Source organism: Garra rufa, chromosome 13 (assembly GCF_049309525.1).
Source record: "Garra rufa chromosome 13, GarRuf1.0, whole genome shotgun sequence".
Lineage (NCBI taxonomy): Eukaryota > Metazoa > Chordata > Actinopteri > Cypriniformes > Cyprinidae > Garra > Garra rufa.
In genome coordinates, this window is record NC_133373.1 from 27,347,819 (window position 1) to 27,366,872 (window position 19,054).

Genomic DNA, 19,054 nt, shown 5'->3' on the forward strand with positions numbered 1-19,054 from the left:
CTACTGCGAACCTTGGTAGTAAGTATTTTCCAAACACGTCAGTGAGTTTTTGGGAAACAGCGTCCTCTATCGAACAATAACTGGCCTGGCAGAAATATTAACCTCATAACACACACACACACACACACACACACACACACACACACACACACACACACACACGTTGGGTTTACATGTTTTATGGGGACATTCCATAGGCGTAATGGTTTTTATACTGTACAAACCGTATTTTCTATCGCCCTACACCTAAACTTATGCTGCCTTCATGTGCTATTGTAATTAGACTAACCATGTTCCGTACACAACTATGTTCCGTACAGATTACCTTTTACCGCCGATCGCTGAATAAATATTTCCTGATCATATGTAAACTATATATCTGTGTCATCTAAATTTATCTCTCTTTCATTCCCAATCACGACAGCGACACTCCCACTATTTGTTCCAGTGACTTTTCAATAAGTTTGCTAAGGCTGTCTATTGTGCTTGAAAATGGATGGTGGGCAAACTAAACGTGAGACAGGCACTTGGGAGGGGAGACAACTAAAGCAGCGAAAATGTGCATTTTGATTTAATTTATGGATCTCACAGTATTGCAGTCTTTATGAAATTAATAATAGGTTATCAAAAATTGTTAAATAAATTACTTTTTGTTGAATAAATGCTTTGAAATGGGAATATTTAAACGTCAATTGTGGGCGATGACCGCTTGGCGCCACTCAATGCCAGAGACAGTCAGCAGAGGCTGTTTGCCCACATCATCCTGCGTGCAGTGATGATTTTTATATTCTTAGTCAATTAAACTAGGATTAACACAAGCATTAATGTTAATTTTTAAAAAAGGAGAAAAAAAGTTGGCATCAATTTAACGTTACATGAATTTAATGTTATAACATTTTAAATGGTCATGCATTGACAAATTAAACACAAATTAAACATTGATTGTAACGTTATTTCATTGACAACTTTTCATAAAAAGTTATTTAATTTATATTAAAAAAGGATAGGATATTCAGAAACGTTATTTAATAATTTTAATCAAGGTACGCAGTACGCACTCTGTACGGAACACCATTGTTACCTGTACGGAACACCAATGCTTATCATCTTCCGTACACGTGCGGAGGAGGTACTTTTCCCCACTTTTCTCAAAAACTATTGGTCCAAAAGACATCAATCAAAGTGTATACTGCGCAATAGGTATTCTCCCAGAGAATGATCACACAAACATGCTTGTCATGCTTTCAACAACGGAGGAGTGGTCACTGGCGTGCGGTGAAGGGCGAAAAGTGTACGGAACATGATTAGTCTACGTTAAATACCAAAATTGCACATGAACACCCACTCACGTTGTAATTTCCATTGGAAAGCTCGAAATTTTTTATGATACCCGAGCTGCCGAGATGGGATAAACTTTGACCTTTCAACATGGCGGACAGCAACGAAACCATAGATATATATCTATGAACGAAACTATACTGAATGATAAGCATTGCATGATGTTAAAAGTTCTCTGCTGTTTAGTTGGTTAGTTTGTAGCCCCCATAATGCTGGGGCATAAAGGATTTTAATAACGTCGCTATTTAAACGTAATGTTGTCTTTAAAAATACCGTTAAGAGAAGATGCTAGCTCGTCATGGCTCACCACCTGTAGGGTGCTGTGCGGTATAGTGTTCTGAAGGAGGCAATTTTCTCATGTAATTTTATTTGGTCTGTTTTACCAAAGTAGCATGTGAGGACAAATTCCGAGTCCGCCATGTTTCTCTTCACTACAACAACAAAAGCACCTGAACACGACACACGGGTAATTTCCACCTCACAAGTGGAAAGCATCATCTTTTCCATATCACATGAAGGCAGCATTAGCCCTCACAGGAGATTGTACACACCTTTACTTCCTCAAAAAAACTCATTGTGCATGATTTATAGGCTTGTTTCCTCATGGGGACCTAAGAAATGTCCCCACAAGGTCAAAATCTACTGGTATTACTATCCTAGTGGGGACATTTGGTCCCCACAACGTGATGAATACCAGGTACACACACACACACGTTTCTTTTTCATTTATTGCAATAACAAACAGAAATTACAAAATGCACAGAACAAATAGAACAAAAGTATCAACACCAAACAAAGTATCTTGCATTAATACTTAAGTAAAGGATAACATAAATGAGAGAAAAAAGAAAACAGCGGGGCACATGAATAAAAATATAATTATATATTAAGGAGAAATCTTAAACATAGCACAAATTCTAGACGTTTTTATAGCTTTTTTCTTTACAGAGGTAGATATTGTATTTAAATACAATTGCAGTTCTTGTTTAAAGATGTTAAAGTGGGGTTTACAATTAGTATATTTACATTTATGTATATAAAACTTTCCAATAAATAACAAGAGATTTATACAAAAACTTGCGTTAAGCAGATTCTTGTCTTTAACTTAAAAAACAAAAAGAACGTGTTTAAAACATAAAGAAAAGTAAAAATATATATATATATTTTGGACAATCAGGGCATTAACCTTATTCCAGAAAGACTGAACAAAAGGACATTCCCAAAAGAAATGGGTCACAGTTTCAGAAGAAAAATGACAAAAAGAACAAGATGTGTCAATGTCACTCTTGAATTTTTGCAAAAACTGCTTGACAGGATAAAACCTGTCATATTTTATAAGTTATTTCCTTAACTTTATTTGTTAAAAAAAAAAAATTCTGAGGGAGTGACCAAACATATGCCCACTTATTATCATCAAAAAGGTTATTCCAGTAAGAAATTGAAGAAGAATTTGAAATAACAAGTTCCAAATATAAAGGTCTAATTTTGTGATTGGATTTTTTTTTTTTTTTTTTTTCAGAAAAACAAATAGAACCAACCACAGTGGATTCAGGACTGGGTGGACGTACAAAAATCAATGAGTCACTGTTGTTATTTCTAAAAAGCATACAAATTTCCAGAGAGATGGCCTTTAAAACAGTATTAAATTCTTTTCTATATACAGGAAAATGAAATCAGAGTAATTCAATAAATTACCATCATTGTTAAACAACTGGTTCACTAACAACAAACCATTATTGAACCAATTTTCCAGAAACAAAGATTTCTTCTTATGCAAAATATTACAATTGTTCCAAATAAAAAAGTTGTGTGGCGAGAAATTATGCTTATAAATAAGTTTCCAAGCCAAAAGCATCTGCTGATGATATCTAGAAAGTTTAATAGGGAGTTTATTAACAGAATAATTACACATTAATAAAAAATTAATACCACCTAATTGTGAAAAGACATATTGAGGGATTACATTCCAAATAGAAGACTGATTGTGCAGAAAACGTTTAAGCCAATTAATTTTTAAGGTGTTATTAAGAGAATTAAAGTCAATAAAATTTAATCCACCCTTATTATAAGAATTTAAAATGACAGATTTTCTAACATAAGGAGTTTTATTTTTCCAAAGGAATTTAAATAACATTACATCAATCAACTTGCTGGTTGGTCTATCTACAAATAAGGAATGAGCAGCATAGGAAAATCTAGAAATACCCTCCGCTTTAGTAAGCAAAGTCCTACCTTTCAATGACAGATCTCTCAATAACCAAACATTATTATTTTTATTTATTTATTTTTCTCTATAATTGGCTTAAAATTTTCTTGACATCTTAGTTTACTATCTTTCAGTATCTTGATTCCTAAATATCTGACATTATCTTTGATGGGAATATTGCAAATAGAAGATGCAGCACAATCTTTAACCGGGAGTAACTCACTTTTAGTAATATTTAACACAAGTCCAGAAGCATTAGAGAAAGATAAGAGAGACTTTAAAGCAATTGGGATCTGAGAGGCATCTCTCAAAAACAACACAGTGTCATCAGCCAATTGGATAATAATTAAATCAGTTCCAGCAACAGAGATACCCTTCACAGGGCTCTCTTTAATATGAAAACATAAAAATTGTGTAGCTAATAAAAAAAAAAGATATGGGGAGATGGGGCAACCTTGCCTTACCCCACGTTTTAAAGAAAATCTAGGAGAAGTGCCATTAGTAAGCCGGACAGAACTATTCCCATTATGATAAAGCATCTTAAATACAATTGCAAAAAAAAAAAAAAAAAAAAAAACTACCAAAACCTAATCTGTGCATGGCCTGTAACATAAAATCATGTTCTAAACAATCAAAAGCTTTATAATAATCGAGAAAGAGAATGAAACTGACAGTTGAGATAAGTTCTGAATAATCCAGCAAATCTAAGACCAGGCGTATGTTATTAGAAATATGTCTTTGAGACATAAAACCGGATTGGCACTCATCAATTATATTAGTAAGAGTAGATTTTAACCTCTTTGCCAAAACTAAGGCGATAATTTTATAATCAGTATTCAATAAAGAAATTGGACGCCAGTTTTCAATTAAAAGGGGATCTCTGTTGGGCTTGGGTATTAACATTATTAGACCCTGACATAAAGAGGGAGGAAGTGTTGTTTTTTCAATTCTCTCTAAAAACATTTTATGTAAAAAAGGAGCCGATTTTTGATTGAAGGCTTTATAAATTTCTGCAGAAAGCCCATCGGTACCAGGGGATTTGTTGTTTTTTAAATTATTAATAGAGACAACAATTTCTGATAGACTAATAGCCTATTAGTCTATCAGAAATTGTTGTCTCTATAGGAGCATCACATAAACTACAATCTTCAACACTAATTTTTTTTTTTTTTTTATGTCTGATAAAGAAAATTTAGAGTATAAGTCATTGTAAAAACTGGCACAAAAATCTGCATTTGCCTTTAAGTTATCAGTTACAATTCCGTCAATACACAGTTTCAGAATAGAAATTTTAACTCGCTGCGTTTCCAGCCTAAAGAAATATGCAGAATTCTACTCACCCTTCTCTAACCAACTCCGGGAACAGTTTCGGGCAGGCTTCAGAGGCAGTGTAACGTGATGTCGTAGCTAGATTACTTAACACCGTTGCTACGACCCAATTCGCCTACTTATACTATGCTCTAAAAGTATGTAACGTTACTATTTTTGTAAAGAAAAAGTTTGAATATTGAAGCTTTGTAACATAGTACTTCGTTATAAATGCGTATTTAACGGACGCTCTGTTGCTTAGTTACCTGAATCCTGTCACTGTTTAAACTGCCCTGTCAATCATCACAAGTAACATTAATATGAATTTCGTTTATTTGATTTCCTACCTATTATAGACCTTTTTCCTGAGTAAACGATGAGCGCCGCCATTACGAATTCTAATGTCAGATTGAATGCTTTTCTGTTCCGGTCTCCATAGTAACCCATTCAAATAGCGTCCATCTGTTTTTAATGTAGCTAACGTCCGCTGCTTCGTGTCATCTACACACTCATTAAAGTGAGGCACTGACACATGACGGTCATTGCGACATTGCCAAGTGATGGCGCTATGGAGCCATGTGCTTTTTAAAAACATTTTAATAGGTTTATCATAAATTTATTAGCTTAGAATATACCCTAATTTGACTAGAAACAATGCAGACCGGAAATGCAAAGCATTCTTTCAGTTAAGAGTCGGACTTACTTCCGTGTTCAGGAAAAACGTCTATAGAGAAATTAAGAGATACGTTCTTTCACAAGTCTTCAATGGCGAGAACTCTGCTCTTGGGTTTGCATGATACATTTAAAAGTTAATGACCAAACCTACCATTTGGTTTCCTTTAAACATGATGTTTGGAATTGAGGTTCATCAGACCACAAAAATCTTGTTTCTCACCATCTGAGGGGCCTTTAGGTGTTCTTCTCCCATATTTCAAGTGTGTTTTCACTGAAGAGAGGATTGAATCTTGCCACACCACCATAAAGCCCAGACCAGTGGAGTGTTGCAGTGATGTTTGTGCTTCTGTAGGTTTCTCTCATCTGCATATATGATCATGGAGCTCAACTAGAGTGACCATCCGGTTCTTGGTCACCACTCTAGGCACTCTGGCCAGCTCTAGGAAGAGTCATTGTTGTTTCAAACTTTTTCTATTAAAGGTAACATATGCTTCTGTGAACCTTCAATTCTGCAGGATTTCTTCTGAACTCTTGCGTGGCTTGATTCAATCCTGTCTCTGGGCTCTACAGACATCTTTTACCTAAGGGCTTGGTTTTTGCTCAGATCTGCATTTTCAGCCGTTAAACCTTTTAACCTGTTTTTTGCTTTGCCATTATGGTGTACAGCTCGTAGATTGATGTGGGGAAAGTGTCACTTAAAGCAGTTTAACAATTCTCCAAACTTGTTTCTTGCTGCCTTTCGTTTACTCATAAAATCTATTGGTTGAAATCCAATAAAATTAGCCTTTCAGTTAGCTTACAAACTGACATCATGAATCAGTTCTACAAAATAAAACTTTTAGTTGGGTTTCGTTGACCTAGTGCACTGATAATAAAATACAATCGCTCAATTAATTTGCTGGGGAAAAAAAAAATCCTTTTCTGATTAACCTAAATCATTCATCTAAAGCTAATAAAGGACAGTGACCAACATACTATATGCATATGATTTCTGGCAATTAATATGGTCTTAATATAGTCACAATCTTGGCTGGCAGCTGGCCTGGTTTATATCATGTCTTCAACCATATCATCTGGGAGTCATGATCAGAACACAGTTTGAGCACTAGAAAAGATAGTTCACTTATCATTGTGGCCTCTATAACAAGGCCAAAAGATGGGCCCCATCCACAATAGATCTTCTCTACCTTGCATTCTGTTTCCACATTGTTTTTTTGTTTTTTTTGCTGCAATATATTCAGAAAAGAACATCTTACTCAAATATATGACCACACAAGTCAAAAGCCACTTTAAAAAAGAAAGAAAAAAAAAAAAAAACACATGAGAACATGACAGTAAACAAATTTATTTTGTCATCTGCACTTTACAGTTGGAACTCAGGGAATTCAAATACCACGTCTTTGCCTGTGAGCTTCTTGTACACACCAGAGAAGGTCTCAACCTGAAACAAGACCAAAATTAGCTTAGTTACTTAAAATATGAATATGCCGTTTAAAAAAATAAAATAAATTCATTAGATTGTGACCAACTCTCCAATTTAAACATCTCAGAACAAGATGGAGCATTTTAAGTTAAAACATTAAATTAAGCCACCAGGATTAAAACTAACTGAGAGTGTTTAAATTGCACATAAAACAAATTAGACTTGTCTAAGTCAGCAAAAAATAAATAAATAAATAAATAAATATATATATAAAACCCACTCTGACAATTAATAGTGTGCACTGCATGGTTTACCTCCCCAGTAACAGCCCAAAGGGCTCTGGGAAGGTCTAGGAATATACAGGACGCCATCCACACCAGCCAGAGGCCGGGGACAAGCTTGCTATCCAACGTCGTGGAACGGGACTGTACGTCATAGCACCGAAGTGCTGCGCTCCCTTACGCCACATGGACAGAGCCACATGAGAGGCAACTCACAGGATGTCCACGTTGGGTGATTTTATTTTTAGTTATTTTTTCCTTTTCAGAGAGAGAGTAGTACTCACTTTGTGTTCAACATTGTTTTGTTGGGCCTTGTCGAGGTGGACCTTGATGAGCCTGCTGGTGTCCAGTTTCACGCGAATCCTTTTGCCAACAATCTCGCTGGGGAAGACCAGGTCCTCAAGGATAGCGTCATGCACGTTAGTCAAAGTTCGGCTGAAAGGGAAAAAACAGATTAAGTGGGTGAACCCCAAACACCTCCACTAAACAACAGAAGTTCACGTGACCCAAAAATTAAGAATCTTAACTATAACCATTTTGGTTATGCACTGCATGGTTTACCTCCCCAGTAACTGCCCAAAGGGCTCTGGGAAGGTCTAGGAATATACAGGACACCGTCCACACCAGCCAGAGGCCGGGGACAAGCTTGCTATTCAACGTCGTGGAACGGGACTGTACGTCATAGCACCGAAGTGCTGCGCTCCCATACGCCACACGGACAGAGCCACATGAGAGGCAACTCACAGGATGTCCACGTTGGTTTGCTATACGCTAAGTGCTACAACAGGCAAATTCACACTGAGAAAGCAAGCACTACTAACCCCGACTCCGCAAACACAGCTTCCAAAATGCAACAAGACGACATTTACCTCCTGGGGCGCTTCTGCTTGTTTTTTGTGCGGCTTTTCCTTGTGGGTTTAGGCAGGATTCTTCTCTGGAAGACAAGATCAAATCAAGATTAAAATCATTATTTTGGTGGTCAACATGCTAATTCAACAAAAAGCTCATGGTTGCTCTAAAAAACATGTGCACTGCATGGTTTACCTCCCCAGTAACTGCCCGAAGGGCTCTGGGAAAGTCTAGGAATATACAGGACGCCATCCACACCAGCCAGAGGCCGGGGACAAGCTTGCTATCCAACGTCGTGGAACGGGACTGTACGTCATGGCACCAAAGTGCTACGCTCCCATACGCCACAAGGACAGAGCCACATGAGAGGCAACTCACAGGATGTCCACGTTGGGAAAATTCTAATCACACCAAGACTAAAACTCATGCTAAAATCAAAGTTTAAGGACCTCATGAAAGCACTTGACAAGTGGATGTTTAGTCAGATTTATAAAGGAATGAAATAATCCAGTCACATTTTGCATGTGTGCACAAATCAAATTTATTTTGTCAAATTCAATGCCCTTTAGATTTACATTTAATATTGCCTAGTCAAAATTCTCAGGTGTGCCCATTTCAAAAGTTTGTCCAATCTAATTTTCCCTAAACTTAAAAATGGTGCATACAAATTAAATATTACAACTTGCATACAATATGGCCACAAAGCTAACAGACATGGACTAAAAATTGCAGTTTTAAATAGGATCATCAGGTCTATAAAAATACCACCCCAAAATGATAACATAAAAAAATTAAACATTTTAAATTAAACACTAGAAAGTCCTCTCAACACTAATGTTAAAAAAGACAAGTACACTACTAGTCAAGTTTTTCCTACTTGAAAATTTGTAAAAAAAAAAAAAATAAATAAATAAAAATTACTGCAGTCACATGATTCTTTAGAAATGTTCTAATATTCTGATTTGCCGTTCAAAAAAAACATTGATAACAGCAGAGTATAATTTTTCCAGGTTTCTTTGATAAATAGAAAGCTCAAAAGAACAGCATTTATTTGTAATAGAAATCTTTTGTAACATTATTAATTTCTTAATCACTTTTAACCAATTTCAAGCACCCTTGCTTAAAAGTATTAATTTTTTCCAAAAAAATTGATTACAGTCTAAGCTTTTGAATGGTATAGTGTATAATGTTACAAAAGATTCTTATTTGTCAAATGCTGATCTCTGTATATTTCTATTTATTAAAGAATAATTTATAATAAAACTTTTAAATATTGATAAAAAAAAAAAAAGTTTCTTAAACAGCAAATCAGCATTTTAGAATTTCTGAAGGATCATGTGACACTGAAGACTTGAGTAATGATGCTGAAGATTTAGCTTTGATGACAGGAATAAATTACACTTTAAAATATATTCAAATAGAAAGCAGTTACTTAAAAAAAAAAAAAAAAAAAAAAAAAAAAAGTATTCAGCTAACCATTCTACATTAAAATCACGGATGCTCAAAAAGGACAGGGCTTACCTGTGCGATGAACACCACATGCTTGCCGCTGAATTTCTTCTCCAGCTCACGCACGAGCCTCACCTGGATCTTCTGGAAGGACTTCAGCTGGGGCACAGGCACAAAGATGATGATGGCTTTCCTGCTACCACCAACCTCGATTTCCTGAGAAATGGAGAAAGAATCAATATCATAAAACCACAAACACATAAATATACAAATGACTAAACCTAGCACTCAGCAAAGGCCCGTACAGTTAAGTGCATGTGCACTGCATGGTTTACCTCCCCAGTAACGGCCCAAAAGGCTCTGGGAAGGTCTAGGAATATACAGGACGCCATCCACACCGGCCAGAGGCCGGGGATAAGCTTGCTATCCAACGTCGTGGAACGGGACTGTACGTCATAGCACTGAAGTGCTGCGCTCCCATACGCCACATGGACAGAGCCACATGAGAGGCAACTCACAGGATGTCCACTTTGGTTGTCTCAATTATCAGTTCAAACAGCTACTTCTGTTGATGCCATAATTTATTATCCAAAATGAACCAGCAGAGCTTTTACCTTACCTTTGCAGCAGTGATGTGGAGCTCCCTCAGCTGAGCCTTCAAATCAGAGTTCATCTCCAGCTCAAGAAGAGCCTGCATCAAACAAACAACAGCTTATCATTAGAGTCCACAGATGCATGATCACAATTCAAAAAGATATAATGTATACTACACCTGGGAAATGCCAGACTCAAACTCGTCTGGCTTTTCGCCATTCGGCTTTACTATTTTCGCGCTGGTACTGAACATGGCCTGTGTCTGAAACACACAAACAGCCTTATTAGAAAAATACTAGTAGAAACTCTTCACACACAAGGTGAGAACTGTCTAATTTACTAACTCCCATGTTGTTCCAAACCTAAATGTAATACACAAATGAAAGGATAGTATTAAATTTACTTTCAATTTAGGGTGGAAATGATGGATGCAATGAAAGTGAATGTAGACTAAAGGCGTCAAGCCATAACATCTTTTGTGGTCTGCAGAAGCAACTCACTAAGGTTTAAAACATGAGGGATAGTAAAATATTATATATTACTTATAATTATATATAATTGTGAATATGCTTCAAATGACACAACCTGATTTGTCTGTTCAGGTGAGCAAGGTGACACTAAATATTAGAATCCATAGTATATATAATTATATAACTCGAGATTTGATGGAAGCATCAATACCCTAACTTTAGCTGTTCTCTGTAATTCACCAACTACTGCTAAGAAGAATATCTCGGCTAACACTAAGCATGTTCTTAGCATGTCGTTAGCACTGAATGACTAAGTTTACATTACAGGCTTAATCTTACCGCAAATACAGCCCTTTAAGATACAACATTTGACTTAATTTAGGCATTTAAGACCATCTTAGAGCAGCACATGGGGCCCAGTAATGCTGTAGTAGACACGTCTGCTAGCACATCTTAAATATACACATTACTACTTTTAATAATGCCATCCACTCTGTAATATACTCGCATCTAAGGCATCACTATCTAAACATCATATGAAGCTCTTGTGTAGACACAAATATAACTTATTTCATCCATTTTAACTTGATTTCTCTTTAGCTGGGCACATTCAGTAGTCTTACCTCTTTCAACGACGGCCAGGGAAGAGGCCGTATTCTCGCGAGAGACCGGTAAAAACGCGTTGGTGTGTTGCATGATGGGAAATGTAATTACCATCCCGAACGCAGAGGGCGCTACGCGCTTGGGCTTACTTATATTATGTGTAGAACTAAGAAATAAAAGCATTATTTAAAAACACTGAACATATACAACAATATAAAAATAGTTTCTGGCCAGTCATTAGGGTAGGTTTGTTTAGTTTTTTTTCCGAAAACACTGGCTTGCTATCTACGAAGGAGTTCAAAAATCATATACACTACCTGTCAAAAGTTTTTAATGTTTTTTTAAAGTCTCTTCTGCTCACCAAGCCTCCGTTTATTTGATCCAAAATAAGAGTACAATTCTGATTTATTTTTACCATTTAAAATAATAAGTAATAATAAGATTTATATTTTGAATATATTTTAAAATGTAATTTATTTATGTGATTTAGAAGCTGAAGTTTAAGCATCATTATTCCAGTCACATGATCCTTCAGAAATCATTCTAATATTCTGATTTGCTGCTCAAAAACATTTATTATTATTATTATTATTATTATTATTATTATTATTATTATTATTATTATTATTATTATTATTATGCTGAAAACAGCTGAGAAGAATTTTTTCAGGTTTCTTTGATTAATAGAAAGCCTTTATCATCACTTTCAATCAATTTAAAGCATTCTTGCTAAATAAAAGTCTTAATTTCTATAATTTCTTTTCCAAAAAAAATATACTGACTCCAAGCTTTTGAATGGTATAGCGTATAATGTTACAAAAGCTTTTTATTTCAGATAAATGCTGATCTTTGGATCTTTCTATTCATTAAAGTATGCTGAAAATATGTAGTTTGAACTGTTTAAAATAATAATAATAATAATAATAATAATAATAATAATAATAATAATAATAATAATAATAATAATAATAAATGTTTCTTGAACAGCAAATCAGCGTATTAGAATGATTTCTGAAGGATCATGTGACACCGAAGACTGGCGTTAATGATGCTGAAAATGTAGCTTTGATCATTTTGAATATATTCAAATAGAAAGAAGTTATTTTAAATAGTAAAACTATTTCACAATATTACTGCTTTTGCGTTATTTTGGACCAAATAAATGCAGACTTGGTGAGCAGAAGAGATTTCTTTAAAAAACATTTAAAAAAAACTTTAGGCTTGTTCAGCTTTTTCTGAAAACACTGGCTATATGAAGGAGTTTAAAAATCATATATTTAATAAGATGTTTTACCAATCAAAAAGTCGTAGTGTGATAAAACAATTTATCTTCAGAAAAAAGGGCACGAATAGCTTTTGTTTTCGGCAGAGCCATATAAAAAGATTTAAAAAGATAAAAAGATCTTTTTATATGGCTCTGGTTTTCGGTAATCACTGAAAAACGTCACTACAAAGATTCGACGTTAAAAAGAGTTATTCGTTCGCAAACCAGACCCAGTTTATACGAGTCAATTTCCCAATATGCATACATATCCATGCTGAATTCTATGTGATAGAAGTAATTTTCAATACTATATAGAGCAGATAGAGTGGATGCACATTGGGACGCAAGGCTGGTTAACTAAAAATAATCGGTTCATAAGAATCATATGTGGAGGACTCGCCCTGTATGTCTTCGACTCACTAAATGATTTTTTTCTTTTACCGCCACAATATTAAATATAATCGAGGCACTGTGCCTAAGTGCTTTTATTTTTTTACTATTATTATTTATTTTACAATCTTAGGGTTTCTCTAGTCTCCTTCCTTGCAATTTCCACACTCCACTTCAGTTGGTGGCGGTAACGCTCAATAAACAGAAGTGAAAAAGCCAATAAGAAGAAGAAGAAGCAGCAGCGAATCTTCAAAGCCACTTAAGAAAATATATGTACAGTTAATCACATTCCTGAAAGAGACGGGTTTGTTTAAAAGACTACAACGGTTTTTTTTATGTAGTTCGTCTGCCAATCTCTTGTTCCACACTCCAGTCCAGTAGGTGGGGGTAAAGCACCTATCAGTTGGTTTGCCAACCGCCATAAACGCTTCAGAAGAAGAAGAAGAATCTTCAAAGCTTTTGGTCAGCTGACCGGTAATGTAGAGGCAGTAGGTACACATGCAGTGGAGGTTTTGCAAACGGCAGTCAAACTCACTGAATCCATAAGTATTTTGTGAAAGATTTCGCCTTTGTCAGGTTATTTTTAATGGTCGTTGTCTTTTAAAAATGACACCACTAAAGAATATTACCTTGTTTACTCTGCTCTAAGCAGAGGCTATGTTAAGACTGCCTGGGTTTTTCAGTGTTTTACGCAGGGCTTTTTGTGACGCCGCAGAAGAGATGGGCAAGAAAGGAAACTTCTTTTACGCTGTAAGGAAAGGATTTAGACCAGGAGTGTATCAAACATGGTGAGAAACTATATATGATATCTATTTTTGTAACTGTCAGCGCTTTTTGCATTGTATTCCTTAACTACGTATTATTTCTCTCCTAAAGGGACGAATGTAAACATCAAGTGGATAAGTTTCCCTCTGCGATTTATAAGAAGTTCGCTTCTGAACAGGAGGCTTGGTCCTTTGTGAGGAGCCAGTCAGCAGCACCATCCTATGAGAAACCAAAAGGTAATATATAGGAGGTGTAAGATGGCATACACAAAACTTACAAAGATCCGCCATGTTATGCATCATCACCATCATCATTACAATCAGCCATTAGTGTTTTATTTTTGTAATGCTACCATAAATTGAGAGACAGGCAAGCAGCTAAGAGATTTTAATACTAAAATAGTTTTTGTCAATGTTCTAACATCACACATGTTGGTTTACACACTGGCAATTCACCATTAAAAGTAAGGGTCAGTTGTGTTTGATTAAATGCAGCATTGTTTGCACGCTCACTAATATTCTAAATAATAAACTATATTTTCTTGCTGTTTTATGGAAAGACTGGGATGGTTTTTCAATGTATGTTTAGTTGTCATGTATGTTCATTTTTAGTAAATGAAGTAAATGTTTTACCCTTAATGCACTGAGTCATATTTATATGACTTGTTACAGAATTTTAGTTGAAATTTATGTATTTATTTACTTATAGAGATTGCTTGGTTAATGTACTACAGAATACGTTCTGCTAATTTATGGTGTCTAAACCAAAGAAAAACTAAGCTGCTAAATCATATAGAGAAGGACTTAGTAAGAAGGAAAGGGTGCAATAGTTTGAAAAAATAAAGTTAAAAGGAGATAAAGATACTTACAACCAGTAATAATTAAGATATTAGCCTAAAATTTCACCTGCCTTACTTAAAATGATGAGCAAACACAAATGTTGTCACAATTCTTGCCCTGGAAATCCTGGTTCAGTTTGTCCAACCACAAACACCTTTTGTTCCTTAGTTTTTTTGCACTCTTCACCTTGATTTGGTATAACTTTTGGCAGTCTATAGCACTCCAAATGTTTTTGCAGGTCTGACCGATTAGCAGAGCCCAACACATGACCATAATTGACCATTTTCAGCAGCAATAATCAGCAAAATATGCGAGTTTTGGCATCAATTAAAAAAAAAAAAAAACACTCTAAACGCCAACTAATGTAAAAAGTGGCACAACTTACCCCACTTGTTCCTATTTTATCTTCTAAAACTGGTCACAGTTTATTTTAATTTTTGCCTTCACTAATTTTTTTAATTACCCTGGCTATAACTAATGAATCAAAATATGTCATAAAATTCAGAATTCACCAAAATTAAAAAGAATTGATGAAATTTAAAATGATTCTAGGTGGATTGTAGCATGTCACATTGCAGCATTTGTTCCCAAACTTCCCAGATTAATGCATATTTATGTACTGATAGGCTGCTAAAACATACTGTAATGCAAGTGATTAACATTGACATTTGTTCCCATTTAAGAATGCGACTATGAGGTCCTGCCTCCTAGAAATGTGCCTGATGCCTCAACGGCTATTCCCCTTGGAAGTAAAAGGACCCATGAGGACTCTGACGATGAGAGACTGTCCTATCCAAAACGAGTGAAGCTTATTGAGGTCCCACTCCCAAAGACAGCTGCAGCCAGTAGTGATGGATTTACATACATGGGTAACTGTTTTGTACTATAGTCTTGCAATAGACAATGGAGTTATATGGATGTATGAACAGTTTTACCATAGGTTTTACTGACACTGAAGTACCATAGTAAACTGTTTTATTTTTTACAGGTGATTCTGTAGTAGTATACACTGATGGCTGTTGCACAGCCAATGGGAAACAAGGAGCACGTGCAGGAATTGGTGTATATTGGGGTCGTGATCATCCACTGTAAGTCATCTGTGTTTAATAGCATTCTGAGAAAAAAAAACTGTGCAACCTCTGAAAACAATTTTTTAATGTTCGGTGTTCAACATTTTCACAGTTGCAGAAGTGTCAAAAATGTATATGTTTTAATTACTACTAATTGTTTCCTCAGTAATGTGGCTGAGAGGCTTCCAGGAAGACAGACCAACCAAAGAGCAGAGTTGCAGGTAAGAACAGTGTGGTGCTTACTGTGTTCTTTCTTATACCTTTTTATCAATAACCATAGCAATACTTTTTTTTTTTTTTTTCATCACAGGCTGCTTGCAAGGCACTCGAGCTAGCCAGAGAAAATCATTTTAAAAAGGTTGTGCTATACACGGACAGCAAGTTCACCATTAATGGTACGTGCTCCCTACTTTTCTTTTAAAATATTTGTGAAAATGTCTGGTCATAAATCAGTGGAGTACTTATTTGTTTCTGTTATTAAATATATACTTTTTTGGCTTTCAAAAGGTATTACAAGTTGGGTAAAGACTTGGAAGTCTAATGGCTGGAGGCTTAAAGGTGGTGGGGCTATAGTCAACAAAGACGACTTCCAAAAGCTGGATAAACTGAATGCAGAACTTGAGGTCGCATGGGTATGTTTTTTTTTTTTTTTTTTTTTTTTTTATCTGTACTCACAGTGATGTACAATATGGCTTCTGCTAATCAGCTGGTGCGTTTCAAGCATGATCTCCCAGCCTGTGTGTATAAACATTCTTTTGGGATGTAAATGTGCAGCTGTAGACGTTTTCACTCCATCATTTTTGATAAACACACACAAAGAGAGATGTCTTGCATATCTGCATAATTTTCGCTGATGCTGATGATTAAGGATGGAAAGTCGGATCAGAGCAGCTCATCTATTAAGAATGCTGTGATTTATATCCATTATATTGTCTGGAAGTAACATTTAACTCCTTTTGAATGTAGGATTATGAATACACTACCAGTCAAAGTTTTTGAACAGTAAGATATTTTTATTTATTTATTTATTTAAGAAGTTTCTTCTGCTCACTAAGCCTGCATTTATTTGATCCAAAGTACAGCAAAAGCGAAAAAATTCTGAAATATTTTTACTATTTAAAAGAACTGCTTTCTATTTGAGTATATTTTAAAATGTAATTTATTCATGTGATTACAAATCTGAATCTTTAGCATTGTTACTCCAGTCACATGATCCTTCAGAAATCAGCATAATATTTTGACTTGCTGCTCAAATCTTTGGATCTTTCCATTTATCAAAGAAGCCTGAAAAAATGTACTCAACTGTTTTAAATATTGACAATAATAATAAAATGTTTCCTGAATAGCAAATCAGCATATTAGAATGATTTCTGAAGGATCATGGAACGCTGAATACTGGAGTAATGATGCTGAAAATTTAGCTTTGATCACAGGAACAAATTACATTTTAAAATATATTCAAATAGAAAGTGGTTATTTTAAATTGTAAAAATATTAAACAATATTACTGCTTTTGCTGTATATTAAATCAAACAAATGCAGGCTTGGTGAGCAGAAGAGACTTAAAAAAATGTTAATCTTACTGTTCAAAAACTTTTGACTGGTAGTGTATACTATACTTCTTGGTCAAAATAACATATTGATGTTAACTTAGGTTATATCCAGGTTATTGGCTGGATATCTATAGTAACAAGCACTCTACAATCAAACGATAAATAATTTTACTTACAGAATCCAGCTCTAACAACATTAAATCAGTATCCATGTATTCAGTCTAATATTGATATACTGAAGACAATGCCATAACGTCAATCAAGATATCGAGAGATACCTTCAAGCTACAATACACATTTATATTTAGCTTTTTGAAGAAATTGTCTTTGTAGCATTTTTTTTGCTTTCATTTTGGGACCAAGTTTCTACGTCAGAACCCTTCTGCTTGCTTTCAGATGTTCTCATGCATGCTTGGCATTATGCAATGAATGATTGAAACGAATGCATGGCATAGCCAGTGATGTGTACCATCTCTGTTCTTCATTTCCAGATGCACGTTCCAGGTCATGCTGGATTTACAGGCAATGAGGAAGCAGACAGACTGTCTAGAGAGGGAGCGGCAAAGCCCTCGTGTTAGCCCACTGTTGCCTTGTTTATTTTATGATGAAATATTTTATTTTAGGTGCCTAGGATGAGGTTGTAGTTTGTTTGCCCTCAATGGCTAATGCACTTTTTCTTATTTTAGTTGTGCAAGTGTTGTAATGTTGCAAACAACACTTGAAACAGGTTTTCTGAAGAGCAACGCTTATCCGAAATGTTTGTTTTTGATTGTTCTGTCAAATAAATTGTCATATATATTGTTCCTGAGATTGATTCCTGGTACTTATTTTTCCATCTCTCAGAAACATAAGCACTTGGAACATTTTTGGGGTGCATTGCAAGTGACAAAAATAATTGTAGCGAGTGTACCGGTGTAAGTCTCCAACCTGGCTAATACTCTGCCATCGTAATGCATTATTGATTCTTTATCTCTGAGTGCGTCGTCTTGCTCTTATTTTCAGAAAGATGTTTTCGGTTAAGAAATGGTCATGGCGATGGAATGCAGTAATGCTTCAATATGAACAGCAGGTGTCACTGCAGTTCATGCTGAAAACTTGGAGTAGAATATGGATTTTATCTTTGGAAAAATCTAGCTTTGTTCTTAGTTATTACTGAGGTTATTTTAACTAAATGATGGGGATAATCTAATTTTATTGTGTTTTTAGTATTTTTGAAATTTTCTTTATAGCTGAAGAGAACTCCATTCAATTTGCTTTATCCAGTGAATATTTAAACCTGTCAAAATGGTTTTCACAGAAGGATGTGTCAAGGTTTAAGTCTATATAATAAGATAAAATAAGATGTTTTTGGACCACAAGTCTTATCAAAAGACCTTTTATGTATTCCAAAGAAGGTCATACAGGTTGGAAAACACATGATGATAGAATTTTCTTTTTGCTATTGAGCAGTGAGAGCCTTGGCCTGTTGTTCATGATCAGTGCTCCAAAAATTCTCTTAGTGCTGTCATTTATTTCAAGCCGTATAACGGTGCTGTCCGATTCTCTGCTTTAAGCCAGCGTCTAGACAGAAGCCTTGAGTGTTGTCTTAAATACAGATAAGCTGCACAGCAGGCTGAGGAGGAGTGAAGGCATCTTCTCTTTCATGAAATAAACAGGTGAGAATCTCAACGCCAGGGCCTCGGCGCGGTCCGTCCTGACCTTCGCTTGCGGAGCTCAGCTCCTCTGAATTCCCGCTGAGATCCAAGACCTTCAGAGCGGGATGTGTGGTCAACAGTTATAGGTCAGGAGACTCCGATTGTCCTTGCCTGGTGAAAACAAGGAGGATTTAGTTCTTGTAACCTTTCACAGCTTCTGGTTTCTTGAGCCTACCTTGTATGGCAGATTGTCAGATGTCTACTAAAAGTCTCCTTGGACGTCTTATTTCGGGATCTGAAGATGAAAACTATTCTCAGGCCAAATGGGGAATGTAGATTAGCT

The 19,054-nt window shown here is 35.5% G+C and overlaps 2 protein-coding genes and 4 non-coding genes across 7 annotated transcripts; 1 reads left to right on the top strand and 5 right to left on the bottom strand.

Moving 5' to 3' along the window:
• Positions 1-6,852: 6,852 nt before the first annotated feature.
• Positions 6,853-11,238, bottom strand: rps7 (ribosomal protein S7). Its single transcript, XM_073853238.1, has 7 exons — positions 11,217-11,238; positions 10,302-10,385; positions 10,149-10,220; positions 9,602-9,745; positions 8,101-8,165; positions 7,516-7,666; positions 6,853-6,968 (listed from the first exon to the last, which is right to left on the bottom strand). The coding sequence occupies exons 2-7, from the start codon at positions 10,374-10,376 to the stop codon at positions 6,891-6,893; spliced, it is 585 nt and encodes a 194-aa protein (XP_073709339.1). The 5' UTR covers positions 10,377-10,385; positions 11,217-11,238; the 3' UTR covers positions 6,853-6,890.
• On the bottom strand, positions 7,243-7,463 carry LOC141283912 (small nucleolar RNA SNORA73 family). Its single transcript, XR_012338279.1, has one exon. It is a non-coding gene; the product is annotated as a small nucleolar RNA SNORA73 family (small nucleolar RNA).
• On the bottom strand, positions 7,771-7,991 carry LOC141283915 (small nucleolar RNA SNORA73 family). Its single transcript, XR_012338281.1, has one exon. It is a non-coding gene; the product is annotated as a small nucleolar RNA SNORA73 family (small nucleolar RNA).
• LOC141283914 (small nucleolar RNA SNORA73 family) lies at positions 8,254-8,474 on the bottom strand. Its single transcript, XR_012338280.1, has one exon. It is a non-coding gene; the product is annotated as a small nucleolar RNA SNORA73 family (small nucleolar RNA).
• On the bottom strand, positions 9,843-10,063 carry LOC141283916 (small nucleolar RNA SNORA73 family). Its single transcript, XR_012338282.1, has one exon. It is a non-coding gene; the product is annotated as a small nucleolar RNA SNORA73 family (small nucleolar RNA).
• Positions 11,239-13,278: 2,040 nt separating the features above from the next.
• Positions 13,279-17,885, top strand: rnaseh1 (ribonuclease H1). Of its 2 annotated transcripts, XM_073816825.1 has the most exons (9): positions 13,279-13,426; positions 13,534-13,638; positions 13,727-13,851; positions 15,138-15,323; positions 15,443-15,542; positions 15,691-15,745; positions 15,835-15,919; positions 16,032-16,156; positions 17,569-17,885. In XM_073816825.1, exons 2-9 carry the CDS (start codon positions 13,571-13,573, stop codon positions 17,653-17,655), a joined length of 831 nt encoding a protein of 276 aa, XP_073672926.1. In that variant the 5' UTR covers positions 13,279-13,426; positions 13,534-13,570; the 3' UTR covers positions 17,656-17,885. The 2 variants fall into 2 exon arrangements, with proteins under 2 accessions (XP_073672926.1, XP_073672925.1); XM_073816824.1 differs by having other exon boundaries at positions 13,299-13,638.
• Positions 17,886-19,054: the final 1,169 nt, after the last annotated feature.

Excerpts from the sequence above, each read along its gene's own strand:
- rps7 (XM_073853238.1), bottom strand. The coding sequence starts at position 10,376 with ATGTTCAGTACCAGCGCGAAAATAGTAAAGCCGAATGGCGAAAAGCCA. Across the intron at positions 10,221-10,301 it reads TTGAGTCTGGCATTTCCCAG|GCTCTTCTTGAGCTGGAGAT; the intron begins GTGTAGTATACA and ends TGTTTGATGCAG. Across the intron at positions 7,667-8,100 it reads AAGCAGAAGCGCCCCAGGAG|CCGAACTTTGACTAACGTGC; the intron begins GTAAATGTCGTC and ends TTTCCCTTTCAG.
- rnaseh1 (XM_073816824.1), top strand. The coding sequence starts at position 13,508 with ATGTTAAGACTGCCTGGGTTTTTCAGTGTTTTACGCAGGGCTTTTTGT. Across the intron at positions 13,639-13,726 it reads CCAGGAGTGTATCAAACATG|GGACGAATGTAAACATCAAG; the intron begins GTGAGAAACTAT and ends TCTCTCCTAAAG. Across the intron at positions 16,157-17,568 it reads CAGAACTTGAGGTCGCATGG|ATGCACGTTCCAGGTCATGC; the intron begins GTATGTTTTTTT and ends CTTCATTTCCAG.